The sequence below is a fragment of the Macrotis lagotis genome, chromosome 7, assembly GCF_037893015.1.
Source record: "Macrotis lagotis isolate mMagLag1 chromosome 7, bilby.v1.9.chrom.fasta, whole genome shotgun sequence".
NCBI classification, from domain to species: Eukaryota; Metazoa; Chordata; class Mammalia; order Peramelemorphia; family Peramelidae; genus Macrotis; species Macrotis lagotis.
Window position 1 is genome coordinate 10,271,373 of NC_133664.1, and position 16,846 is coordinate 10,288,218.

Genomic DNA, 16,846 nt, shown 5'->3' on the forward strand with positions numbered 1-16,846 from the left:
TCAAAGTTTTCCATCTTACTCTGTTCCCAATCTTTCTTTCTCCAGAAAGACTGTTGCCCTTTTCATCTTCTTTCTTGATGCCTGAGTTCAGAAAAGTTAGGATCTCTCTTTTACCCTACATTTACTAACTCTGTCCTGTCCTCCTTTAGACTTGGGACTTCAATCTCCATCAATGAGGAGGGACTCTCATTGCAATTCATTGACCCTTTGATCCAAGAGAGACAGGACAAAACTCTCTTCAGTCCCCTCACAAAGATCAGCTGGGCCAAGTTCAAGATCAGTGACTCTACAGTCTAAACTATCAACGATGAGTGATAATTAAAAATGTGGAGGAAGTCAAATGCAATTTCCCTGCATTTATTTGGGTTTTATCCTATTGCTTTCCCTACATTTTAATTTGGAGCTTTTAGTGAATGACTGAATGAAAAGCACTAATTCAAAACTGAATAAGTACCAGAAGCGGCATATAAATACAAAGAAGCAAGGTAATTCCTACCCACAAAGATCTTATTTTTCAAAAAGGAAAGACAATATCTTAGGTCAGAAAGTACATTTTAGATAGACAAGTGAAAGACGGTGATGGGAGCCCATGGAAAATTTTATCTTTTCCAGGAATGGTCACATAGGCTTGAATACTCATTTTAGAGTCAGAAGTGAAAAGGAGGTTGGAGATATGGCTAGAGTAGACTGGAGATGGCCCGAAAATAGTGCGATGGGTCTGGATCCAGATTCCATGTGCCAAAACACCCAACCCAAACAGCCATGTTTTACAGCTTACCACCACAAAGTGTCTGCATATGTAAGCAAAAATGGAAAGTAAAGATAACAAAACACACACCCCAGTTCAACCAGGATGTTCTTTAAGGTTTGTTTTTGGAGTGTTCAGCTGTGTATACAGATGCAATGGAATTCTGTCTGTGAGGAACCTACAAAAATGACACGAATAACTAATATTTTAAAAAATGAATAATACACAGACATGCACCTGCTCCCAAAACTCCATAGATTAGTCCTGCAGTCAATATATAAGCCCCTTGGAATTCAATTACATGGCTACAAATGGGGACATAAAACAGGGGCTTCAGTTTTTAGAACCAATACCAGTGAAACACAAACTCATTCTCAGTGGAGTTTTTCCTGAGGATTCTCCTGCTTCCCTGGCTCTGTCTCCATGAGGTTTGTGGTACATTATGAATATTGTGCCTCTCATATATTTTTCCTTTCTCTTCTTGCAGTTGGATCCTCTCCCAGAAGATATTCTGCACCAAACTCCAAATCGAAATGCCATTGCCTCTCTACAAAAGACCACGGAAATTCAAAGTATGTTTCTGGTGTTCATTGTTGGTTTGAAGTCCCCCCGCCCCGCAAAATAAAAAGCCCACCAGGTACAACTATTTAAATTCACACTGAGGACTAAAGCCCAGAGAGTACAGGTCTTTGCCACTATGACATTTGTAGGCTGTTTTATATTTATAATTAAATTGATTCCCTAGTTCGTTGCTTGGAATCTCCTATTTGATGCCATTGTTTTCCTCATCCCTCAAATATTACATTTAGAATCTTTTTTCCCTGATGTTCCAAAGCCTTTCATTTTCCACTTCTACCACTGAAGCTTTTTGTTACATTGAAGAATGAGGGGAAAACACAAGTGCTGTACCTTTTAAGTGGCCTGACCATTATGGAGAGTAAGTCATTTATCTTCTCACATTACTGAATACCAGCCATCTAGCATGCATTCATAACTTACAGACTCCAATGAAGCTCTGATCTCATCAATGTGGACATGCCCTCCCACAATTTAGACCGTGACCTATGGGACATGCCTTCCTGGGTCTCTCTTAGCTTTGTTTTCCCACGAAGATCAAACAGATAACCTATTTGAGGACTTTGCAAATCTTGCCATCTATTGTTAATAATCATTGATAGATTTTCTTAGCTACTATTCATAATAAATATTTTTAAATGATTAATATTCAAAAAGAATGACTATGTAAAGCAATTTACAAAGCTTAAGGCATTATATTTGTATGAAGATACATATATGTGTGTCCATATGTAGACAGGGCATTGTTCATAATAATTGGTTATCATTATTAGCTACTAATCTTTAATATTTGAAATGTTTAATTCCAAAAAAGATGAACATGTAAGGCAATTTGAAAACCTTATATTATTATGAAAATGCAAGCTATTATCCTCATAACCTTGAAAGGTAGATGCTATAAATATACCTTTTTTATAGATGAATGAAAAAACTAAGGCTTCGGTAAATAATTTTATCAAGGTCTGACAGCTAGAATGTTTGTGAGGATAGATTTGAACTCAAGTCTTCCTGATTCCAAATTCAGCCTTCTATTCAATCTTCCACCTAAATATCTTTTTATCAATATTTTATTGTTTTATTTATAATATTATTATTCATTAATGTTTACTGATATGACTATTGTTATTAATTTAGCATAAAGATCCATCAGAATGTTGCACAGAAGGAAAAAAATCAACAATTTACTATCATTAGTTAACCCTAAATAACAGAAATCAGAATTTTGAGGTCTCCTTTTCTGCCTGATACCAATCTCTTTTACATTGATGTTACCCTGTCTCCAAAAATAATTTCAATTTGGATTTTGAAAAAGTTAGCAAATTTAAAAATTGCAGTGTTGGAGTTCTAAATCTTAAGCTGCATAAAAAAGTGAGCGTATATTATCTTTCAGATGAGATGTTCCAGGAAGGTAGGGACTGTGGCTTATGGAAATTTTGTATATCCTTTAAAAAAACATCCCAGTGTTCTACACACCTTACAATCTTAACGCATTAAATTTAATTATTGAAAAAGTTGTACTGAGAATCTGGGTCTCCCACCTCCCATCCTAGCTGGATGATCTTTTCATCTCTTCCCCAACTTGGCTATTCTAGGACCCTCTGCCCCATTATCATTGCAGGCACATTCTCAGGCAGTAGTAAGTTGACTGAGCTAATGAGAAGGTGATGAAACAAATGTGCTCACTTACCAGTCAAGTTGTACGGTTCTGGGAGTCTCTCCTGTTCTGAAGCTATGTTTCATATCAGATCTAGTCTCTGCATGAATCCCCTCCTCCCATGCCATCTCTTACCTAACCTAAGGCAGGTGGATGGATTAGGTTCTTTTAGGTTTTTTGCAAGGCAATGGGGTTAAGTGGCTTGCCCAAGGCCACACAGCTATGTAATTATTAAGTGTCTGAGGCCAGATTTGGACTCAGGTACTCCTGACTCCAAGGCTGGTGCTCTATCCACTGTGCCACCTAGCCGCCCCCAAGGTAGATAGATTATTAATAAAATGGTGTTGGACCTGGAGACAGGAAGAACCAAGTTCATATCCAATCTCAGAAACTTAGTAGCTGTGGGACCTTGTGCAAATCAGTTAACCTCTACCTCAGTTTCCTAAACTATAAAATGGAGATTAAAAACATTGATTTCTAAAAGTTGTTGTGAGGATCAAGTGAGATAGTAAGCTTTAAGTCTTTAGCAGAGGATCTGGTACAGGATAAGAGCTATGGAAATGGTAGTAACTATTATCATTATTTTTATTATTAATTCTCTTTTCCATTTGCCAATCACTATGCATGACTTCTAATATCTGTTTTAATGAACAGAGACTTGGGATGGAAGGGAGTTGGGAAATCATTTTATTCAATATTTTTTTGTTTTAAAGATGAGAAAATGAGCCAAGAGAATGGTAATGACCCCACCAGCTCCTCTGAAGAACTAGCTAAAGTGAGATTGGAACTCATGATTCCAGATTAGAGTTATTTCCTCTATGCCCTCATGGTCTTCCCTTTTTATAGTTTTGCATCTCAAACCAGGGTGGATCAAACCAATCAGAAGGCATCAATAAAGTATCAAATATATTGCCTAGCAATGACCTGGGTGCTGCCAATACAAAGACAAAAGTCAAATACTACCTGTCCTCAAGGAACTTACATTTTTTTTGGGGGGGGAAGACAATATGTCTGCCAATAACTAAATACCACATATATTCAAAGAGCCAGGGAGGGCATCAGCAATTGTGGGAATCAGGACAAGCCTTATGTATATTGTTTCAAAGTGGAAGAATGTAATCTGACTTTCAAAATGAATTCATGGTGTCATCGATCTAGAGTTGGAAAGATGCTTAGAGACCTTCTGCTATAAGTATCTCATTTTATAGATGATGAAATGAAGACACAGTCCTGACTGAGGTAAGGGGGGGGGGGAATTCAAAATCAGGTCAATTAATTCCAAAGTCTTTTCAGGGAAGTACATGATTTTCCAATTTTCAGATTTATGATTTGTTGTTAATTTTTTAGGACCTTAGACCAACTTTCAATGCCTTGGCTCTGGCTACTGAAGTTAGAATTTGTTTACCTGCAGAGTTTTTCTTTCACTGTGAGTGGTCCACCCTAGACTTCCTTTAAGTCTGGGGAGGTGTTCTGATTTCAGCTCCCCACCCCATCCCCGACTTGGTTCTGAAGGGTTCTTTTGTGCTATCTGAAAATGATGAGAATGTGCTGAAGCAGGCCCCAAAGCATGTGGGAACCATTCAGTGGGGTTCCCAGAAAGCTGAGTCCCCAGGCACATGGTGAGGTGCTGACAGGCTGTATGTGAGCTTTGGTTTGAGGGGGGAGCCCCCCAGCTGAGGGTGTGCAGGTGCCTAAGTCTCTCATTAGCATTGGCCCATTGCCTGGCAGCTGCCTGTACTCATGGACCCTATGGCAACATTACCCCTTTCCTTCTGACCCTTTTCTATTTCTGAACTTAACCAATGTAAGGAGATTATACAAGGAAATAGAGTCTCATCCAGGTCATTGGATGGGTATCAGTTTAGCCTGTTTAAAGAGCCTTTAGGTGAGAGTGTTGTCGAGGTCCTAAGGTACAGGGGGGAGAATTCAAGAATGGTCATATCTTTCCCCTGTATTTGCTCCTTCCTTTGTTGCTTCTCAGCTTCTCTAAAATGATCTAATTCTGGTCAGCCATTGGGGCCCCAGGATTTGTCCAAATATCAAGCTAGACAGTAAGGAAAAATGGGGAAATTCAGATTTTACCTTCTTTTCCAAATTTATGCAGCAAGAAATTTCCAAGTTAATAATCAGGAATTACTTTGGAGAGAAGCTTCTTTTTCTACCATTCTGGAAGACAGTAATTCACACATGTTATAACATTTCATACACTATATAGTATAGTCTTTCCTGTACTCTATTTAATATTTTATAGCATAGCATTTCCTATACTATATCTAGTATTTTCATACTTTTATAGTATAATACTTCCTGTACTCTATTTCATACTTTGTCCCTGGTCATATACAGGCAGCTATGCACCTAAGAGTCTTACTAAACCAGGATACCTGATCACATGATAAGGCTTGATAGAAATTAGAAAAATGGCCGTCTCTTATTCTCTCCCTCATGAGGTTTTTGAAAGGCTCAAATCCATTCGTATATGTTTACTACCAGATCACATTTAAGAACAATAGTAACGGGTGCTCCAATGATTCTGCAAATGATAGCAAACCCAGAACTCCATCAGATTCCTTATTTCTCTCCCCTTTAGAAAGATGCACATTCTTCCAACCAAATCATCTGCCTTTTTTTAACCCAGACATGTTTCCATCAATATTTTTATACTCTACAACCTTTCAATGTAGATATGATATTGCTCAGCTGATTTCATACTCATATAAAAAGAAGCAAGGTAGGAAAGTTGTTAAAGAGGGTGGGAAGGAGAGAAGGAAGAAAGAAAGGGATAAGCAAAGAAAGAAAGAATTAAGAAAGGAAATGGAGATTTAATAATCGTCCACTCTGTGCCAGGTCCTGTACCAAGCTATGATTTGTAAATAGAGTACAGGAAAGACTATACTATATAGTGTATGAAATGTTTTAACATGTGTGAATTACTGTCTTCCAGAATGGTAGAAAAAGAAGCTTCCCTCCAAAGTAATTCCTGATTATTAACTTGGAAATTTCTTGCTGCATAAATTTGGAAAAGAAGGTAAAATCTGAATTTCCCCATTTTTCCTTACTGTCTAGCTTGATATTTGGACAAATCCTGGGGCCCCAATGGCTGACCAAGAATTAGACCATTTTAGAGAAGCTGAGAAGCAACAAAGGAAGGAGCAAATACAGGGGAAAGATATGACCATTCTTGAATTCTCCCCCCCTGTACCGTAGGACCCGAAATACCTTCCTTTCTTATCTCCACTTTTTAGTATTCCTAGTTTCCTGATCAAGCACCATCTTCTATAGGAGGCCCTTCTGGGCCTCCTATGTGTTAGTATACATGATGGTTATATGTTTATACTTACTTCACATTAATGAAGGTGAGCATCACAGTGGAGAATAGAGTTAGTCACTCTCAAGGGACAGGATCCATGCCCAGCTTCCTCTTGACCCTATCACGTTTTATCTGTCTTCCGGTCCATGCTGAACTTTACAAATCTGGCAGAATCCCATGCTTATGCTTAACTCTCACCGAAGAGTTAATCTAAAAGGACACAATGCCACTTCCTTGGAGGATCTCACAACCTTTTCCTAGGAATGCAATTTTTATTGCTTTTTCTTAAGTTGGGTTAGATTTACTTTAAAGCAAGTGCTAGAGGAAAACACATTCAGATATTCTAATCATCAGTCATGCCGGGTCCCCGAGTCAATGAAGGCAGATGTTCACTTTAGTATTTATTGTCCATGGTCTAACCACATAATCAAGAATTTCCCATTTTCAAACATATGGGTAATTAAAAGCTCAAAGATTCATGTTTCTATGAGCAGTTAAGGCTCCCTGTGTTAGAACAAAAGACTGCAGGGCTTTATAATGGGTATAAAATCATCCTCTTTCACTTCAGTGAAGATTTCTCTCTCTACAGGGCTGTGGATTCAGTCTCTACCAAAAACCAAAGAAACTAAGACAAAGAAATACTCATACCCAACAGCATTCACCAAGTCAAGAATGCCTCCTATTTCTCATGCATTTATTTTAAAAACAAGTGTACATGGGCAAGAAAATAACTTCGCTGTCCCAGTGGAAATTAGTATTTTCTCTGGATTTAGGCACTAAAAACCAACTATAGAGAAAGAAAAAAATTGGAAAATTCAATTAATCCATATTCTTAATCAAAATATTGATTACATTGTGGTTGTGTTTAGTACTCTACCTCTAGAAGATATGAGGACCAGGGGCTAGGGAATGGTGGTGGTAGAAAATAAGTCATAGAGTAGAAATCTATCATTTTGAATCCTAATAAACCCTTCTAGATTCTGACCCAAGGCACTTGGGAGGCCTCATGATAGACACTGCTGTTATTCCCCAAGGTCATTGACCTTACTATTTGTCCTTCGGATTTCCCTGTTCTTTTCATCTACCATGGACTGAACATGAACTTGAGCCCTCCGCCATCCTCTACTTCCCCAATTAGGACGTGAGCACTTTGAGAATATAGGGGTTTTTTTTTGCTTTTTGTTTATTTGTTTTGTTATTGTTCTTTTTTTATTTTGTGGCTATAGAATGTTAGTCTAAATCTCATCTCTATCAATTGCTGTCTGTGTGACCTTCAGCAAGTTCCTTGATCACTACTGGTCTCAGCTTCCTTATTTGTAAAATGGTGGAGTTGGATAGGTGAACTTTAAGGCTCTTTATGGCTCTAGTTGCTTGACCCTCAGATCCTATAAGGACTGTATTTGGTCAGGAGTTCTGGGCCTGAAAGCTGGGTCTTTCATTAATTTACTGTAGGACGTCAGGTGAGTCTATGCACTAATTCTGGGAAGAGTGATATTCAATTTCAAATGTTTCCTGCTTCACCCATAGTTAACCAGAAATGATGCTTAAAAAGAAAAGTCACTTCCACCAAGCATTTTTGGTCAATTGAGATGTGACTTTAATTAAATCAGGTCCAATTGTTTATACCTTAGTTATATTAAAACCCCAATATGCCTTATTAGGTTGATTAATACACCATCCCATGCGATATGTACAGGATTTCTTTGCTATATAAATATTTTCATTTCTTTCCATCTCACCAATCATTCCCATTAGAATGAGAAGTCCTTAAGAACATGATATTTTGGGAAAAAAAGAACATGCTATTTTGGCTTTTTCCTTTGTACTACCAGCATTTGATACAGTGGCTAGCACACAGACAGTTCTTAAGAAATTATTTTGATTGATCTCTTGTTTTCTTTTTTTCTGGTCCCCTAGACAAACTATCCAGATAGCAACAGGAAGCCGATATCACTCAGCCCTCCTCATCTCCCCAACTAGTAGACTCAAGATGGACTAGCATTATTATTGGCATCGAAGGAAGTTACGAACTTTTTCCTTTCCCCAATCCAATTTTCATTATTTCACCAGGACAGAGCACCTACAATCAGTTGAGTGCTCACACCCATAGCCCGACCTCTGTTGAAAGAATCCCTGAGCCCACTCCACTCTTAACCCTTGGAGCCATTGCTCTCTCGGGAGTCCTGATGTTATTCCCCAAGGTCATTGACCTCACCATTTGTCCGTCTCCTTTCCCTGTGTCTCCACGACCTGTTCTTTTCATCTACCATGGACTGAACATGAACTTGAGCCCTCCATCATACTTCCCCAGTTAGAATGTGAGACTATAGGACAGCAATTTGCTGGCTCTGTTTCCAAGGCTTAGCCCTCAGTTCCCCTTCTTTTGATTCTTATTTCTTCCCTTTCCATTCCAACTAGATATACATACATATTTCTGCAGATGTATGCATTAAATGGGCAGCTGTGTTGTTTCCCCCATTAGAATGTATACTTCTTGAGGGCAAGGAATTTCATCGGTTTTTTTCTTGAAATCTCAACACTTCACACAATGTCTGGTACATGATAAGGGCTTAATAAATCCTCAGCTATTCATTTACATTCTAACAGCCAACATTGAAATGTATTTAAAGTTTTCAGTGTTCTATGTATATTATCTCTTTTGATATAATCAAAACATTTGATTCACCAGTGCCTTCCTTTTCTTGACTATCCTTGATTTATCCTGTATGTCTCTTTTGATTCATAGTTGCTTTTATTTTGTTTTTTCCCTACTGGACAGCAAGTCATTTCAGGCTAGAAACCATCTTTTGTCTTCCCCACCCCCCAGGGTTTAGCCTATCTAGTAGGTGTTTTTAAAAATGCTAATGGATTAATATAATGAGAAGATGACAGCTGATGAATGTAAAACATGTTTGTTCTATACATGGAGCTCCTCATTATTCTTATCCTTATAGAAAGAGTCGGGTTTAGATTGAGAGTTTGGAGTTTGAAATCCCAATTTTGAAACTTGCTTCTCTAAGTTAGCCCAATCCTTTAGCCTATCTTGACTTCAGTTGACTTTTCTCCAAAACAGGGGCATTGGATTAAATGGCCTCTAAGGTCTCTTGCTACTCTAAATCCATGACCTATTTTACAGAGAAGAAAACTAAGGCTCAGAAAAGTCACTTAAATTATCCACGATCCCACAACTAATCAATCTGAAGCAAATTTCAACCTGACTGGCTTTTGATTTTTACCTCCAGCATAATGTACTTCCTCCTCAAAAGTAAGAGACAGAGGAGCAAAGACAGATCAGGAAAGAGAAAAATGAAGTGTAAGTGGAGCAAAGAGAAAAGAAGAAGGAAGGGAAAGGCAGAAGGGGGGGAAGTAGGTGGGGGAAAAGGAGAAAAGGAGTTTGTGTCTGTCTCAGTAGGGAGGCATGGAGTTGGGCGAGGCTCCTGGGATGATTTATGCAGTCCATTCTGCATGCCTGCTTGGGGAAACAACCCTTTCAACTTTGCATGTATTCCCATAAGGTAAGAATATTGGACAATTTTCCTCAAGCAGAAATGTATACAAATTCCTTTCTGCTTAGAAACAATCTGGATTTTCTCCCTGTCGAATGTAAATGTTCCCTGCTTGGCTAGGGGGAGGGAGAAGTTGAGAAATGGAAGCTCAGTTACTTATAAAGATGCTAACTGTCATTCATCCTCAAAGTCCATCTCCTTCATCCAGATTTGATTAGTTCTGGGAATGGGGAAGCCAGATGCTTACTCCTCAATAGAGTTGAATACAGGTCATACTAGGACCTGAAAAAAAGAAAAAAAAATCTGATTAACAGCCTGGCCCTTCTCCACTGACTTCACCAACCAACCCTGTCCCAAAGGAGACAAACTAGCAACACAACCAGGAGTCTGAACATTCCTTTCTTCTGGCCAAGTAGACCCTGTTACTCATGCTGGGTAATTTCCAAGACTATACATAGAATAATCATGAGGTACTATTCCTACAAATGCGTCAGTTCACCTGCATTTAGGCTTTGCTTAGAAATCGAAGCACCCTGGTTATCTTTCAGGAGGGAAAAATAAGGACTTGGGCATATTTGTTCTTCCCTCTATTTCCCCACAGTACATGGCACCGTTTCCTCTCTGTAGATTAGAGGAGTGTGGTAGACTATAATTAGTGATAAATAAATGAGATGGATTATAGGGCTACCTCTGCCACTTACCAGTTGTGAGAACTTGCTTTAAATTAAAAATGAAGAAATAAAGGACATTTCAAAGGAGGAATTATTTTTGTATTTTGTTGCCATACCCTGAGAATCACAGGATGTTTCCATGTAACTCTTAATTTGCAGATGATATTCTCCATATAGTTGTCACGGCAATGCTAAGTGTATAGTAAGCACAGAAGAATAAGAAAGACAAGAAAGAAGAAGAGGAGGAGAAGGAGGAGAAGAAAAAGAAGATGATGATGATGATGATGATGATGATGGTGGTGATGATGATGATGATGATGAAAGAAGAGGCAATAGAGGAAGGAGAGAAGTGGTAGTAAGGCATAATGAATAGATAGGGAAAGTGTCTTTTGGGTGAGAAAGGCCTAGGTTCAAGTCCCACCTTTGACACACTTTAGCTATGTGACCCTGGACAAAACATAAACTCTCAATGCTCCCAACAAATCTTGGAGAATGAAACCTCCACAAGAATTGGTAATCTGAGTTGAAGAAAGAAGTCCCCACACTAGAATTTTCCAACACCACAAATCCAGACACACATTTTCATTCCTATTCTTTCTGCATTGTATACTCTCTGAATTCTAATTGGTTTTCAGACAGAAATAGTCAGAGCAAGTTACTATCTTGCTACTGTTTTTTGGTGTGTGATATTCAGTGGATTAGTCAAGTAATACTATTGAGATGTGGGGTCATCCTCTGCAGGTGGTTTCCTAAAAGCATCTTTGAGATGTTAAGGGAGGTGTGTGGGGAATGGGGACTAAAGGTGGGACTCTTAAGATCACCCTTGTGTTAGTCATTGGACTGCCTTTTGCCTTTTTTAAAAAGAAAATCCCTCATATTTAGCATAATATCTGGTACATGTTAGGCACTTAATAAATGTTGATTGATGGATTGACTGAGGAGCATGGTGGGATAGGCCATTGATCAGACCCCTTGAGAAACCCAAAATTCAACCCCCGTCCATATCGTATTTTGGGTGGGGGCATAAGTTGCATACCAACAAGTATGAGTTTCTTATCCATCTATTTCTTTATGCTAAATCCCATAAATTATGGGGTTGGTGATAGGGACGTAATGCAGTCATCCTTGCTCCCAGAAGTATATCTCCTTAATGTCTAAATTTATGATCCATGTCAAAAGATCTGCATTGTTCATAGAGCAGCTTTCAGAATCCTTGGCAAATTCCATTTCCTAGCTGTGACTTGCAAGCATCAGAAATGGAACCAACCTTTGAATGCTTCATCATCACTGAGCCCCATGTTGACTAAATGTGTATTATTTTCATGCCCCCAAGGTCCCTGTCATTCAGAGAACCTAGAAGCCAGACTGGAGGACAAAGTGTGAATTGTATCTCTGATTGTGGGTTGGATTGTGCCCATGTCTCATTCTATCTCTGGAACAATTGGGTTTGGGATAGGTGACATTAGCTTTCACTTTAATAAATATTTATTAGGCCCTCTGTTGGGTGCTAGGGAGGCAAAACAATCCCTGTTTTCAAAGGAATTGTATATTATTGGAGAGCTAGAGTACACATATAGATGAATAGATGGAAAGCACTTTTTTTTTTTAACTTGGCTTGAACTTGTTATTTCCTGAGGGTGGGTCTAGCATTGACAGAAGTGCTACCATACCATACAGTGGCTCAGGGTCCTAACTGGGAGGTTTTTTTTTGTACCCAGGCATTGGGTGTGGACCAGATTTAGGCTAAGAAAAACCTTGTCTTGTCTCCTTCTCTTTACTACCTTAAGATACCCGTCCGATTGCTCTCAAAAGAAATTGGTGAAGTCTCAGATGTAAAGGACTCCACAAAGAGGAAGTCAAATGGTTCCCCAATTGAGAGTATGAATGAGAACATAAAACAATTTCTTCCTTCTTACAAAAGCAATGCTAAACAGAGAAAACTCACAAGTGCGGATTAAAAGAACAAATTAATCAAAATGTAGTCATTTAATTTAGAAACACTTCTCCATTCTGCTAGGACTTAATTCTTAACCTCATTAGAGCACAAAACAATTTACAATACTTTTAAAGACATTTACGTTTCATCTCAGTTCAGCACTGTCTTTACAGCTCTTCTGGTAAAACACTCAGATTGGGATTGGAACTCTCCTTATTAGTAGCCAACTCCAAAAATATGGAAATAATTGCCAAGAAATCCTCTCTCTCTCTCTCTCTCTCTCTCTCTCTCTCTCTCTCTCTCTCTCTCTCTCTGTCTCTCTCTCTGTTTCTCTCTGTCACACACACACACACACACACACACACACACACACACACAAAAACACGCACATGCACCTCTACTGTCCCATTCAGTACCTACATTTGTCTGAATTCTCTTGAAACCTTTAGACCTTTAAAACTCCCCATAACATCTCCAATCCTGGCCACAGCCACTTCAGATGCTAATTCACTTAAGAACAGGAAAGAACAAATAAAGGAGGCAAAGGAAGCCCAGGGAATAGCAACCTGCACTAGCTGGCATATATATATATAATCTCACCACACTGGAATCATCTGATGCCAGTTGGAGAGTGTTGATCAAGAGTTCACCACCAAGGAGCAACTAAGTGGCACAGTAGATAGAGCACTGACCCTGGAGTCAGGAGATCCTGAGTTTAAATTCAGACTCAGACACTTAATTGCCTAGCTGTGTGACCTTGAGAAAGTCACTTAACCCCATTGCCTTGAATACATTTTAAAAAAAGAGTTCACCACCAAGGCTACCTTGCTTCCATTACAAGGTAACAGGAGAACCACAGGATCATGGGGACCTTCCCCCTTCCTACCTTCCTAAAGGCTTAGACCTTTCAATGATAGGGCAGAGCTCTCTTTCCAGATCCAAGTTGTAACTTGATCTGCTGTGTCTTTTGTTGAAAGAGTCACCTCAGTCCGAGACCACTGAGAGGTGAAGGGGGATGCCCATGATCATGAAGTCAATAAGTGTCAAGGACAGGACTTGAACTCAGGGTCCTCTTATCTCAAGATTGATAGCATGATAAAAGGGCAAAGTATATACAAAGGAATTTTAAAGAGAATATTAGCTAGGTTGATCAGGAAAAGCCCCATAGTATCTGAATTCTGGAAGGAAGCTAAGGGTTTAAAGAGTAAGATGAAGATGCAATATGTGGAGAACAGACTGTGCAAAGGAAAGGAAATAAGAGAAAATGTGAAAATGGTATGTATGGAGCATAGTGAGAGAAGTCTATCTGAGATGAAATAATATTGCAAAGGGAAGTGAAAGTCAGATCAGTTGGGGGTGCTGGAACTCTACTTGCTAAGGTCCATTGAGTGCCTCTAGAGATATAGGAGTTTGTATTCGAAGATAAAAGGTCTGCTTCCCTTTACCTTTCATTCTTTTAGTTGGGGATGGAGAAAGTGAGGAGAGAAACTCCAGATCCATCCCCTCTCTTTGTGACCACATCTTGGCAATTGTGAGACACAGCTAAAGAAAGAAATGTTCTAAACATTGGTTTCATAGTCATGTTCCTGGAAAGTGACACATCATTCAAATATGATTGACTTTTGTTTTAAATGTGCCAGAAGAGGAAGTGGGCCTGTTGGAAAGCAAGATTGATAGACTTGAAGCCATACGATCTTTCTCCTCCTTCTCCTCCTCTTGTTCCTCCTCCTCCTTCTCTTCATCATCATCATCATCATCATCATCATCATCATCCCCATTTTCCTCCTCCTCCCCCTCCTCATTTTCTCAAAGACTTAAGAGTCTTGAAGAGACCTCCAAAGTCCTTTAGTTCAAAGGCTACATTTCACAGATGAGATATCAACTCAGACCTAGTGGAATGAAGCAAATTGTTTAAATTCTCTCAGGAAACAAAAAAAAAACAACCCAGAAAATTCTAGTCTTGCTTTTTTGACTCCAAATTCAATCCTCTTTCCACCATGCTATACTTCCATCAGAAGAAATTTCCTTCAGATTTTGGAGACTTACCTGGAAAATACAATTTTGATTACATAGAAGAGATGTGTCAGAGTATTAGTGGGGGGGGGGAGCATACTTTGAACACCTTAAAACATATTGAGAATGCGCTACTTAGGGGCCCTACGGGAATGCCATTCATTAATAGGACCATGGAATATGTTATCCCTATACATTACCCCACAGATCTTGTCTTTCACCCAATAACCTGAAAAAAACTTGGATATCTTTTAGGTTCAGTGACACTGCTGTGACACTACTTTGTTTTTGCCAACAAAGGTGAGTCCCAGATTACTATCATGGACTAGGATTGGCATTGATCAGTTTCTTGACTCAACCTCCATTCTAAGAGGAAAGATTCCCCTTTTATATCATTGACTACATTGCTTACATCTCTAACTCAAGGACACAAGATCTAAGGTTTTGTGAATGGTTTTTCATGGATACATTTTGGATTTTCCTCAACTACATTTTCCACATCTCTGCATTGCCACATCTCTCTGAGCCATCCTTTATAACAAAGGTAAAAATCAACAGTTTAGTAAAAAATACATCCACAATTGAGGAAATAAAAACATTATTTACCCAAGTTTCACACCTCCAACTACCCTCCCTTTCCCCCCTTCAAGGAAGGGATAGCCATCCTCACATCTTTTCATTGAAGCCAACCTTGGTTATTAGCAGTTGATTCCATTTGGTTCCACTTGTTTCATTGTTGTTGTTCTTTCCATTTACGTTTGTGAAACCGTTATGTGTATTTGTAAACTCTGCTTACTTTATATAATTTCCCTTGACTTTCTATACAACTCTGAATTTATCATATATCATTCTGCCAGCAAAGCAACATTCAATTATATTCATGTGTTACAGTGATATTTGGGTTCCAGTTCTTTGCTAAATCCAAAAAAGCATTAATCGAAATATTTTCATGTGGATAGGGCAATTTTCAGTTATTTACAACCTTGGTGCATTTCTGCCAGTAAAATATCTGAATGATAGGGTAGGAAAATTTTCATCACTTTCTTTGAATTATTCCAAATTGCTTTCCAGAATGGCTAGATCAATTCACAACTTCCCTGAGGGAGCATTAGTTGTCCTATCTTTCTACAAGCCCTTCAACATGGATTGTTCCCACATTTTGTCATAACTTCAAGTTTTCTGGGGGGCAAGGTGGAATCTCAAAATTGTTCTGATCTTCATTTTTCTTATTATTAGTGAATGGGAGTTGTCTTTCATATCTTTGTTAATCGTGTGTCATTCTTTTGAGAACTCTTTCTTCATATTCATTGACAATTTATATTTTAGGGAATGGCTTAAGGGCTTAAGCATTTCTGTTACTTGCTAGCAATGTATCATCTACTATTTATTAAATTGACCTTCTGTGTTCTAGATAGTATTAGGAACTTAAAATACAAAAACAAAGAATCAAACTATCTTTACTCTCAAAGAGATTATATTCTAATAAGGGAGACAAGGACACATATAAGTGAATACCAGATATTATAAAGGGAATAAATACAGATAATGATTCATCATTACCAGACTCATACTATCTAAAGCAAATTCCCCCACACAAGCACATAAAAGATACAACAATTTCTTCCTTATCATGATATACTTATTTGATCGAAAGGTTTTTTTAATTTTCATTCAATTAAAATAATCTTTCCGATCTTTTGTAATCACTTCTATCCTTTCTTTGATTAAGGATTTCTACCCCCATAAAAGAAATAACTGATATCTGAGTCTGTTCTCTTCTAATTTTTATAAAAATAGTATGAACTTTAATATCCACTTGAAGTTTATTGGTAATATTGTATAAAATGAAACTCAGAATTTTAGAAGTCTATAAAAAATAATATCAGTGCTTCAAGTAAGGACATTCCCTTTCCAGTCCAAAAGATCTTCTTAACTCCAGCTAACAGACCCCCAACTGATGGATAAAACAAGAACAGAAAACCAGATGCTTTTTCTACTGCTCCCATGGGGAATGGAAATGGCGACTCCTTTTCCTTTGTGTTTTTTTTTCATTCATGGCAGACCCCCGCCCCAGGCCAGGAGATCCAAGTCTAATCTATGGTGTTACATGTGAATGTCCAGAGTCTTGACTGGTTCTCCATGAGACATTATAGACTCCAAACTCAGATGTGAGTGATGCTTAGTAGAAGGAAGAGTTGCAGCGAAGGGGTCAATCATAATTTTATTAAGTATCTACTTTATTTTGTTTATTTATTCATTTATTTTTATCAAGAGTAACTAGGTAGCTCAAGGGATGTCAGACTTGGAATCAGAAAGACTCATTGTCCTAAGTTCAAATCTGACTTCAGGCACTTACTAGCTGTGTGACCCTGTACCAATCACTGAACTCTGCTTCAGTTTCCTCATCTGTAAAATGAGCTAGAGAAAGAAAT

At 38.4% G+C, this 16,846-nt stretch overlaps 1 protein-coding gene across 6 annotated transcripts in view; it reads left to right on the forward strand.

The window, feature by feature from the left end:
- HDAC9 (histone deacetylase 9) overlaps window positions 1-16,846 on the forward strand; it is a 947,449-nt gene that overhangs the window by 905,471 nt on the left and 25,132 nt on the right. For all 6 annotated transcript variants that reach the window (XM_074195439.1, XM_074195435.1, XM_074195433.1 and 3 more), the window contains one exon: window positions 1,236-1,320. In XM_074195439.1, coding sequence (XP_074051540.1) covers window positions 1,236-1,320 — 85 coding nt within the window. The remainder of the gene's footprint in view (window positions 1-1,235; window positions 1,321-16,846) is intronic.